Source organism: Chiloscyllium plagiosum, unplaced genomic scaffold (genome assembly GCF_037043375.1).
Source record: "Chiloscyllium plagiosum isolate Xiang-an unplaced genomic scaffold, Cpla_swu_hap1 HiC_scaffold_35, whole genome shotgun sequence".
NCBI lineage: Eukaryota > Metazoa > Chordata > Chondrichthyes > Orectolobiformes > Hemiscylliidae > Chiloscyllium > Chiloscyllium plagiosum.
Genome location: NW_028270173.1, coordinates 64,587,001 through 64,599,217, shown reverse-complemented (window position 1 = coordinate 64,599,217; position 12,217 = coordinate 64,587,001). Strand labels below are relative to the sequence as shown.

The 12,217-nt window shown below is 44.3% G+C and overlaps 1 protein-coding gene across 1 annotated transcript; it reads right to left on the bottom strand.

Moving 5' to 3' along the window:
- Nucleotides 1–312: 312 nt before the first annotated feature.
- LOC122541277 (proteasome subunit beta type-5) lies at nucleotides 313–11,911 on the bottom strand. The gene is made up of 6 exons (XM_043677897.2): nucleotides 11,718–11,911; nucleotides 7,392–7,536; nucleotides 5,029–5,140; nucleotides 4,632–4,761; nucleotides 2,122–2,326; nucleotides 313–562 (listed from the first exon to the last, which is right to left on the bottom strand). The coding sequence occupies exons 1-6, from the start codon at nucleotides 11,859–11,861 to the stop codon at nucleotides 474–476; spliced, it is 825 nt and encodes a 274-aa protein (XP_043533832.2). The 5' UTR covers nucleotides 11,862–11,911; the 3' UTR covers nucleotides 313–473.
- Between the last annotated feature and the right edge of the window lie 306 nt (nucleotides 11,912–12,217).

Below are 12,217 nucleotides of genomic sequence, written 5' to 3'. Positions count from 1 at the left end.
AAAGAAAGCCTTGCATTTGCATAGTGTTTTTCACAGCCACTTCAGTCTCTTCACAGCCACTGTAGGACATTTTGAAGTGTAGGTCTTATTGTCCAGCAGGAAGCACAGCTTCCAAGATGTGCACAGCAAGCTCCCACAAACAACAAGGCGATAATACTACTCTGGTAACTGCAGTTTATGTGATACTGGTTGAGGGATGACTGTTGGCTGGAGCACTGAGGAACTACTCTGCTGCTCCCCCCATGATTTAAACTCATTCAGTCTGAATAATGTGCAGATGAGACAAGCAACAATAAAAATTGTACACTCAAATTGGTTTGGAGTAAGATTGTATTTATTTATTCAGTAAACTGAAGTTTAAGTTTACTTCAGTGAACAGTCAACTGTAAACCATTCACACAGCCTACTGGTCCAATGGTCGCTTTAGTTGCTGGTCTTGACTGAGATTTGATTTCAAATGAGTCTTGAGCAGCTCACGGGGTCTCTGCAGTGTACCTGTGGTGCAGAACACCAACATCTTCCTGAGACACTTTGACCCAGCCATTTTCCCGCATGTGATACACTGTGAAACAAAACAGACACAATATTAACCTTGCACCGCACAAAAGAAACACATTTCGCTCCTTCTACTTCACTTGCAGGAAACAGTGACAAACAGAAACTTACGGTCTGTACATATGTAAAAAGCTGCTGTGTATGTTTTAATCAGCTGTGCGATTTATGTTGAGACTTACCTCCTGATCTCTCTCTCTCACTATTGTTCAGCCTATAGAATACCAGCACTAGTGGGAACCAAATGGAGTCTGCTGCACCCCTGTTAAAGATAACCCCTCCTTCTAACTCCACAATGTGTTCCACAATCATTACTATCCCCAACCTGAATTTTTGTCCTTTCTCTCTGTCTACCTCACGTTTGCTTTCACTGGACATTAAACATTAGCTGTTACACCGAATAACTCTCCAAAGTTCATTCAACATTGAACCTTACATGTTACTCACCTTGTAAAACATATTCGGATTGTATATTCTTCTGATCAAAGCCACTCCCTAAATGATGCTCCAGCATCATCTTCCTGCCCAGTCATTTAATCTGTGCATAACTTTTAAAACTTTTTCCCCATACTTTGAGAGTTGATATCTTTGCATTGCCATACTCTTATTGTAGTCCTTATCGTGCTGTTTGAGCTGTTGCCTGTGGTACCCTGTTAGCACACTGCTCAGCCCCCTGACCTTCTGGACCAAGGCTGGTGTCTATTCTCCTGCCTAATTGCAGCAATGAAGCTCCTTCCAGTTGGCAATGTGAGAGGTAGTTTGGGAGCTCCATGTACAAAGATATTGAAAAAAGAAAAGCAGTAGGAGGCCAATCAGCACTTTCAGCCTGCTCCAACATTCATTATATATCACGGTTGATCATCCAACTCAGTCCACTTTCACCTTTTAAGACCCTAAGACTATAAGATATAAGAGCAGAAATTAGGCCATCCAGCCCATTGAGTCTGCTCCACCATTCAGTCATGGCTGATATGTTTCTCAATGCCATTCTCCTGCTTTCTCCCCATAACTCCTGATCCCCTTGATACTCATGAATCGATCCATCTCTGTCTTAAATCTACTCAATGACCTGGCCTCCACAGTCTTCTTGTGGCAATGAATCCCATAGATTCCCCACTCTCTGGCTGAAGAAGTTTCTCTCTATCTCCGTTCTAAGAGGTCTTTCCTTTACTTGAAGGCTGTGCCCTCAGGTCCTAGTCTCTCCTACTAATGGAAATATCTTCCCAACATCCACTCTGTCCAGGCCATTCAGTATTCTGTATGTTTCAATTAGATATCCCCTCAACCTTCTCAACTCCATAGAATATAGGCCCTAAGTCTTCAAATCTTCCTCATATGTTAAGCTTTTCAGTCCTGGGACCCTTATCATGAACCTCCTCTGAACATGCTCCAGGGCCAGTACATCCTTCCTGAGATATGGGGCCCAAAACTGCACCAAATATTCCAAATGCGGGCTGATCCGAGCCTCATGGAGCCTCAGAGGTTTTTGTTACCAAAGCGAATAACCTCCCATCGATCCACGTTATACAGTAATCGGCCACACATTTAGTGCCGGATGATTGCACTCACTGTTAACTGTGCCTCCAGAGTACGCATCGCGGTGGGTGGCATGATAGATGGCACGCTGCGCCAAATCATAGGCCTCCTTCACCGACAGGTCATATCGATATCCGCTGTCCATAACACCGTATGCGTAACTGCTGCCTGAGCCCGTGGAGAACATGCTGCCAGAGAGTCTCATCCCGTTATCACCCACATAGTAAAGACCTGGGCCCTAGAGAAGGAATACAGAATGATAAAACTGTCAGGCTATATTCAAGTTGCTGCTTAGCCACTGACAACCATGGTGTGAGCTCCGTACCCTCCTCTGGCCTTGGTTGTGACAATGCCAATCCCTGTCCCTGTGGTATTTATAAGGATGAGACCAGAAACGTGGAGTGTACAGACCAGGAAAGGACTGACTGATCGGGTCCCTTCTCCCTCACAGAGAGATGGCTGAACCAGTGGCCTACTCTGAGGTCTTTGAAATGATGATGATAGTTTGCTCCACATTCTTTCTCCTGAGGAGGAAGATAACGTGAGAACGTTGGTATGAGACAGTCACCAAGAAATCCAATCAGGAATATATTTCTTCCCCTGGGAATGGGGAGATTGTGGAACTCACTCCCAGAGGGAGTGGATGAAGGGTGTCCTTATCGATAGTTTATAAGGAAACAGGAGTGAGGAAGCTGAGGATGAAGGGAATACTGGTTTGGAACTGATGATGGATTTAGATCAGGGAAGGTGGGAGGAGGCACGAAAGATGCATGAACACCAGTATGAACCTTGTGGGCCAAATGGCCTGTTTCTGTGCCCATATCCAATGTACAAGTGGCTACTATTGAGCACTGTGTTGAGGATTGGTGAATGGTGGAAGTGGTGAATGGGATTCTTGTCCTGTTTTATCCTGGAACAGGCAAGTGGGAGTAATAGATAATCTTTAAAAGTGGAACCAAAGGTAGAGTGGGCAGAATGGCCTCAGTCTGATCCATTGGCTCAATTGGTCACGTTGTCCTTAGTTGGACACTGAATTAGATGGTACTCAGCTCTGTGCTGTGTTGTCACTTGCTAACCTCTATCAAGTCCCACTGAACAACTCGGCAGCCCCCAGCTCACACACCCAGAGCAACACATTACTCTTTGTCCCGTCAAATTGTTCTATGTGTGAGATTCACAAGCATGCTTAGTGAATCTACCTCACACAGGAATAATCCACATCGTATTCATTTTCTATCCTATAATTAATTGAACTTATTCCCCTGACATTCAATGCATTTGATGTTGAAGCTGAGGTGAGACTTGAGGTGTGTTTCTGATGGAATCATACAAAGATACAGTGCAGGAAGAAGCCATTCAGGCTATTATGTCAATACCAATTCTATCCTTTATTCCCACTCTCATACTCTTGTTACAAAGTCAAAAGCAAGTACGCTCATTTTAAAATAGAGAGTGTTTTCTGAATACTGAAATAAACTTAAATTGCAGGCACAGCTGCTGGAACAGAACGGCTGGAAGACAAGCTGTTCCAAAATGCATGTAACAAATGGCTGTTAATTGGATACCCGAGTCTTGGTTGCTGTTTTGACAACAATTCAAATTTACACCAATTACCTTAAATTGTGCCAAGGATAATAAATTCCAACTGAGTTTGAATTTATTGTTTCGACAATATTGGACCAATGAGAAGGGACAATGTTGGGGATATAAAAACACAGGCATTTTGAAAAATAGTCAGAGCAACTGCCAAAGAGTTGGAGAGGTAACTGCCCAACTAACAACTTACTGCCAAAGGAATTTGAAGACCTCTATAAAAAGGTACCTTTTTCTGTAAAACATATTCATGGTAAAAAGAAAGAAGCAGACGCAGTGAGATCAGTCGATGGAAGATAGCAGATAGCAGAGAAGACAGAGACTTTGTGGAATTGAGATTAAATTAATGTAATGTTTAATAATTGTGTTATTGGAGCAGCATGTCAATAGGATTGTGTTCAGTTAGGGGAAAAAGTGTTGAGTTTGTTAATAGTGTTCTGTTAAGACAATAAATTGTTATTTTTCTTTAAATAGTGGAAATTAAGAGTTCTCTTTCAGTCCTTCACTCTTTTAACAGATTAAGAGGCGAGGTGAGCTTTTCTGAGTGTCTGTTTTCAATTAACAGAGAGATTCAACATCTATGTCATTGCACTCTTTACCACATTACCATAGTTTTGTTTCAATATCCATCTGACTCTCAAATCAAAGACAGATTGTTTAATTAATGTTTCACAGCAGCTGCTGGACTTGCTTCACAATTATAAATTGTAAATAACAGGACCAATAGTCTGACACGTGGATCAATAACCAATTCTTCATCTGATCAGGAACTGCTTGGAAGTTACCTTCAACCTTTCAATCCCAGATCACCATCTACATCAATATTCCCACATCCCCTCATCCACGATCTTCATCTCTTCCCTCATATTCCCCAACCCTCACTCCTGACCCTTCGCCTCCAGCTTCTCAATCCTTCATCCTCCCCTCCCTTCCCCCCTGCTGCGACTCACCTTCTCATCCCAGCCACAGATCATGGTTCCCATCGAGAGCCCCATGCCTTTATACTCAGACACCATGTTAGCCAACAGTTTGGATGCAGCAGACACTGAGATACGTTTCTTGTTCCGTAATTTGTAAATCCTGCAAAACAGAGAATTACAGTGAGACAAAGTGATGACATGTTTGAATGACATTCATCTGGCATTATTTGTGTACTGGAGTATTTAATCGGGGTCTAGTTCTGTAAATGGTTTAAACTAATGATCCTATCCCATGTATTTTGCTTTGTGATATCTCCCATTCACTGAACAGCTCAGCATGTTCTCATGTAGGACAAGTAGACTCAGGGAGTTATTTATTGGGACAGACTCAATGGGCCAAAGAGCCTTTTCTGAACTGGATGATTACCTGCACTGTTTGGCCAACATTCTCTCCCAGAAGACACAGTCTGCAGCACTGCCCGACATTGTGCCCAGCAGGTAGGGGTTTATCTCAATCACCTTCTTGAACGTCTGGGTGTCTAAATAAAAGAGCATAGAGATACTTCAATCATACTCTTTGTGCCTCAGATGATCTTACCTCTGTAACTTTGTGTGCTATCTACCTGTCTTGGTCTGAACATGTATATGAGTATACAGCTATGTGTGCATTTACATCTGTGCATCTATGTGTGTGTGTGTCCCTGTCTGTGTGCATACTTTATGATTGTGTGTGTGTGTGTGTGGATAGCTGTCTGTGGTTGAATGTGTATGCCCTGAGATGTGCACATATACAAATGTCTGTGTATTTGTTTATGGATTATCAATTGGGATTGTTGGCTTATAATCAAGCCCCACTATTCCACAAGCTTTCCACAAATGTGTACCAATCCAATTAAACCAGCAAGGTGACCAAATGCCTGAGCTATTCAGGACAAAAAGAGTTCACACTGTTTCGTTATTGACAGAAAACAGCTCTATTTGTTGTAAACAATCTTATCTCTTAACGACAGCAAAAGAATAAATGAATTCCTAATTTACTAATGAAGTTAAGCTGGAAGTGGATGCTGTAAATCTGAAACGAACACAGATGATGCTGGAGACTCAGGTACTCCAGCCTCTGATCACTGGTTGTGTTGAACACTTTGCTTCATGTTACCTCTGGCTCTGTTACCATTCATCTTAAGGCTGGCTCTCAACTCTCTTATCAATCAGTTTCTCTCTACGAGCTCAGTCCAAGTCCCTCCTGATTTTATCCACCTTGAATCATTGAATCATCCAGCACAGAAGAGGCCCTTTGGCCCATTGAGTCTGTACCAACAAAAGACTACTCTGAATCTATGGTAAGTCAGTCTCATTTTCCAGCACTAAGCTCCTCAAACTTCACTTTGCTGATGGGAGCAATTCCACCTTCACAGTGCAGTAATGCAACTGGATTAATCTCAAGTATATCTCTTCTGTACATTCATCAAACCCTTCATCTCCTGCTTAACACAGAGAGCCAAGCTTGGGTACGGTTCAGAATAATATCAAGGCGTTTATACTCTATGCTTCTATTTATAAATATATGTTCCTAAGCTCAACTAGTCTTTCTTTCAAGCCATATACAAGCAGGTCCATTAACTAAGTCTGTTCCCAAAACTCACATTCAATTTGTCTGTACAACCTCTGCTTTGGCTTCCCATCAAAATTTATCACTTCCTACTTTCTGGATTGAATTTAGTTTGCTCTGCATTTGCTCAGCCCACTTCAACAATCCTTTCCAGTAGATTATCCTTTCTGGCCCAGCTACACCCTTTCTGAATACTACCTTCAAGTTTTGGTACTGTGCCCTGAACGTCCAAGTTTGAGTGATGTCTGCCTAAAATCGATTATCTTTCCAAGAGTTGGCTGCTTTGTTTTCATACACCAGCCTGGCAATGACAATCTCCTCCAAGAGTGAACCTGAGGTTTACCATTGACGAGAAACTCAACTGGACTTGGCACATAAATACAATGGTTACAAGAGCAGGTCAGAGGCTAGCAATCCTATGGGGAGTGACTCACCTCCTGACTTCCCACAGCCTGTTTTGCCATCTACAAGGCACAAGTCAGCAGTGTTGGAATACCCCCGACTTGCCTGGATGGGTGCAGCTCCAACAATACTGAAGGAACTTGACACAATCCAGGACAAAGCATCTCTCTTGATTGCTACCACATCCACAAACATTCACCCCCTTTGTCACCACACGCAGTAGCGGCAGAAATTAACCAAAAATCCTTCAGCAGAACCTTCCAAACTCATGGCCACTTCCATATGGAAGGACAAGGACAGCAGATACATGGGAATGGCATCACTTGCAAGTTCCCTTCCAAGCCAGTCACCATCCTGACTTGGAAATATACCATCTTTCCTTCACTGTTGCTGAGTCAAAATCTGGAGTTCCCTTTTTAACAGCATTGTAGGTCAACCTGCACCAAATGGACTGCAGTAACCCACCACCTCCTCAAGGACAATAAATGCTGGCCCAGCCTACAAACCCAACATTTTATTAATATATAAGAAAATTGTTGTGTTGGGCCTTGGAACTTTCTTTGTTCCCCTACTTTGTGAAATAGAGAGCGTCAAAGTCTTCAAGGTGAAAGTAAGATTCTTACAACATCATTGGTCCCTGACTCTCTGACAGGAACAATCAGTTTGTAAACCTCAGATTTGGATGATTCACTCGCAATCTGGAGAAAGGACTAGGCACGATGATTAAACTCCATGTGGAGAGTGCTCCCACAGAGCTGTGGCAATGTTTGATCACTTACCAATGTAGGAGCCTGCTGAAGCTCGGGAATCCACGGCAACCATCACTCCATGTTGAAACTTAAAAGCCAGGGTGGTTGTACCGTGATGGAGTTTAATCTCAACCCCATCATCACCGTCAATGTATGGTTTAAGGAATCTCACTGGCTGCAAAAAGGTAAACATAGAAGATGGATATTTTTATTTGGCATGGGATGTGGGCACTGTACTGCATGAGAGGAGAGTGCTGATTGGTTGGCACATTGAATGCAACAATTAAAAATGATTGACAGTTAACTGTAAGGCAACATGGATTTTTTTTGTTCTTTTATTCTTGTGAGCTTGATATCAGGAGGTCTGGAGGACTGTTGTCAGAATTAAGAACAGGTGTAGATCTCTCAATGAAATTTTGGCTGATGTGTGGCCTAACTCCTTATATCTGCCTTTGCCCCATATCCCTTAATATATTTGCTTAATGGAACTTTGTCTGTCTCAGATTTAAAATTAACAACTGATCCAGCATCCACTGCCATTGATGGAAGAGAGTTCCAAATCGCTACCACCCTTTGTGTGTTGAAACGTTGCCTACCATCTCTCCTGAATGGTCTGGCCGTAATTCTCAGACTGTGCCCATAGTTCCAGAATCCCTTAATATTGGATATAATTTATCTTCATCTACTCCGTCTTCTCCTGTCAATATCTTGAAGACTTCAATCAGATCACTCCTTCTAAATTCCGGAGTTAAAAGGCCTAATTTGAGTAATTATATACAGTTTCTCAAATCTAACCCTTGGAGTCCAGACATCATTATTGTAAACATATGTTGTACTCTCACCAAAGCCTATATCTCCTTCCTAAGAAGTGGTGCACAGATCTAACTGTGGTTTAACCAGGGCTTTCTATAACTGCAGCATAACTTCTGCATCCTTATACGCTGGTCCTGTAAATATAAAAACTAGTGTTCCATTAGCTTTCTTGATTATTTTTTACACCGGTTTATAACATTTTAAAGACTGATGCACCTGAACACCCAAATCTCTTTGGATATCCATTATATGTAACCTCCTATTATCTAGAAAGAACTTTGATCTATTTTCAGCCCACAGCATGGGTAACCTCACACTTGGTTGCATTGAAGTCTACCTGCCACAGTTTTGCCCTTTCACTTTGATATCCTCTTGAAACTTTATGCTGTCATTTACATTGTCTACATTTGTCACCTAACTTTGTGTCATCAGCAAATGTGGACAGTTGACATTCGATGCCATTATCCAAGTCATTAATAAATAATGTGAATAAATGTGGCCCTAACACAGATGCCTATAGCATACCACTGGTTACATCCTGCCAATTTGAGTACCTACTCAGTTTCCCTACTATCTGCCACTCAACTAATTTCCCAGCCATCTCAGTAATTACCCGTCTGTTTGTGGGCTTTGAACTTAGTTGACAGTCTCTTCTGTGGAATTTAAAAAATGTTTTCTGAAAGTCCATATAAACAACATTAATTTACTTCATACTATCTAGAAAGAACCTTGATCTATTTTCAGCCCCCAAAATGGGTAATCTCATACTTGCTTGCATTGAACTCTACCAGTAACATTCCCCTGTCTTCTAACTTAATCACCTGGTCAAAAAAAGTTAATGAGATTTGTCAGTCTAACCCACCTGATTAGTTGAAAATTGTCAAGGTGTTCGGCTAGGAGAAAGTGAGGACTGCAGATGCTGGAGATCAAAGCTGAAAAATGTGTTGCTGGAAAAGCACAGCAGGTCAGGCAGCATCCAAGGAGCAGGAGAATCAATGTTTCGGTCAAAAGCCCTTCTTCAGGAATGAGGAGGGTGTGCCAAGCAGGCTAAGATAAAAGGTAGGAAGGAGGGACTTGGAGGAGGGGCGTTGGGAATGCGAGAGGTGGAAGGAGGTTAAGGTGAGGGTGATAGGCCGGAGAGGGGGTGGGGGCGGAGAGGTCGGGAAGAAGATTGCAGGTCAATGACCTGGTGGGTGCAGTGAGAGAGGGACTCACTGAGATCCTTGTAGAGGGAGGAAGATTGAGGTGTTCAGCTACCCCATCCTTAATTATAGACTCCCACAATTTCTCCACCACAAAAAAATTATGAGGGGCATGGATAGGATAAATAGACAAAGTCTCTTTCCTGGGGTGAGGGAGTCCAGAACTAGAGGGCATAGGTTTAGGGTGAGAGGGGAAAGATATAAAAGAGACCAAAGGGGCAATGTTTTCACACAAAGGGTATGGAATGAGCTGCCAGAGGATGTGGTGGAGGCTGGTACAATTGTAACATTTAAGAGGCATTTGGATGGTTATATGAATAGGAAGGGTTTGGAGGGATATGGGCCAGGTGCTGGCAGGTAGGACTAGATTGGGTTTGGAATATCTGGTTGGCATGGACGGGTTGGACCGAAGGGTCTGTTTCCGTGCTGTACATCTCTATGACTGTATGGTAAGTGAATAGGACCATCTCAGTGAGCCCTGTAGACAAGGACCATTGAACTGCCTTTCCAGTCATTCAGTCTGCCCCATCATTCCCATTTTTTTTTTGCTGTTTATATGGGGTGGGAAGAGGGGTGTTATGGGGGTGGAGTTAAATTTTAACTCATAAAGCTGTTACATTGGTGTTCATAATAGCTCTTGGAGATTTGAAACCAAGTTCAACGCAGTTGAATGAAGTGAGAAAAACTACAAAGCCTGGCAATGTCCCTTTGATTCAAAAGGTCACCACTTTTAAAGTGCTTCAGTGTTAGACTTGGGTTAAAATATTGCACCTCAGCAGTCATGGTCTGAACTATCATAGTAACTCTGAAACAGGCAGAGTAAATCAGACATGACTGTGTGGAGTATTTCACAATTCAATCTGCGACTGTCAGGCGCCAGGCAAAGGAACCCACCAGCAGGTACAGCCTGAGAGCTTGTGAGGGAGACCTTCGACTCAACATCTGTATGCCTTTATAACTGCAGCCAGGTGTTTCTGGAGAGGGAGGAGGTCACTGTCAACTTGAAGTCTCTCGCGATTGGTAGTCATGACACGAGGGTTAGTGACTCTCCCTCTCTCCAACACTGGTGTCCTGTTTTTCTGTCCCTCTCTCTCTCTCTCTCTCTGTCTCTCACACACAGACATACACACTGCCCTCTCTCACACACACACAGACATACACACTGCCCTCTCTCTCTCTCTCACACACACAGACATACACACTGCCCTCTCTCTCACACACACAGACATACACACTGCCCTCTCTCACACACACACAGACATACACACTGCCCTCTCTCTCTCTCTCACACACACAGACATACACACTGCCCTCTCTCTCTCTCACACACACACAGACATACACACTGCCCTCTCTCTCTCACACACACAGACATACACACTGCCCTCTCTCTCTCTCACACACACACAGACATACACACTGCCCTCTCTCTCTCACACACACAGACATACACACTGCCCTCTCTCTCTCTCACACACACACAGACATACACACTGCCCTCTCTCTCACACACACACAGACATACACACTGCCCTCTCTCTCTCTCACACACACAGACATACACACTGCCCTCTCTCTCTCACACACACAGACATACACACTGCCCTCTCTCTCACACACACACACTGCCCTCTCACACACACTGCCCTCTCTCTCACACACACACTGCCCTCTCTCTCACACACACACTGCCCTCTCTCTCACACACACACACACACACAGCCCTCTCTCTCTCTCACACACACACTGCCCTCTCTCTCTCTTACACACACACTGCCCTCTCTCCCTCACACAGCCCTCTCTCCCTCTCTCACACACACACACTGCCCTCTCTCTCTCACACACACACACACTGCCCTCTCTCCCTCACACACACACACTGCTCTCTCTCTCTCATACACACACAGCCCTCTCTCTCTCTCACACACACACTGCCCTCTCTCTCTCTTACACACACACTGCCCTCTCTCCCTCACACAGCCCTCTCTCCCTCTCTCACACACACACACTGCCCTCTCTCTCTCACACACACACACACTGCCCTCTCTCCCTCACACAGCCCTCTCTCTCTCTCTCTCTCACACACACACACACTGCCCTCTCTCTCTCACACACACACACACACACAGAGTGTCTGTCTGTCTGCTATCCGGTTCTGTAGCTATGTTACACACTCTCTCAGCAATGTGCCCCCGTCTGCCTGGCACACTCTGCCCTACCCCGCTTGTCCCCTGTTTCTCTGATCGTTTTCTCCGGGGAATTTTTGACCGAAACTGGGTCCTCATTGAACTCCCCGGAACCGACAGGGACGGAAGTCAGGCACCAACCTACAATTACTCACATCCAGACCGAGCGGCACCGCCAACTGTCCGTCCCCGGCACCGAGAGCGAGCTCCCGGCCTTGGGTTAGAGCAAGGATGCTCTGTCTGAGAGGGAGATCGTACAGGTTCCAGTCCTGAACACGGCACACCTCCATCAGCGCCATCTCTGCAGCTCACTTCCTCAGCCCCAACTCCGAAAGTGCAACTGAAAGTAACTTCAGATCCGAGGGAGAGAGAGAGAGAGCCAGCAGCACCCAGACTGGATCACAGCGGATTCCACCCCCCGGCTACAGAGAGACCACTGAGGATCACACAAGGACAGAAGATCACAGCGGATCATAGAGCCATTGAGACGAACAGCATGGAAACAGGCCCTTCGGCCCAACTCGTCCATGCTGACCAGATATCATAAATTAATCTAATCCCTTTTGCCAGCACTTTGCCCATAACTCTGTATTCATGTACCATCCAGATACCTTTTAAATGCTGTACATCACACAGGGATAGAGGATGACACTGG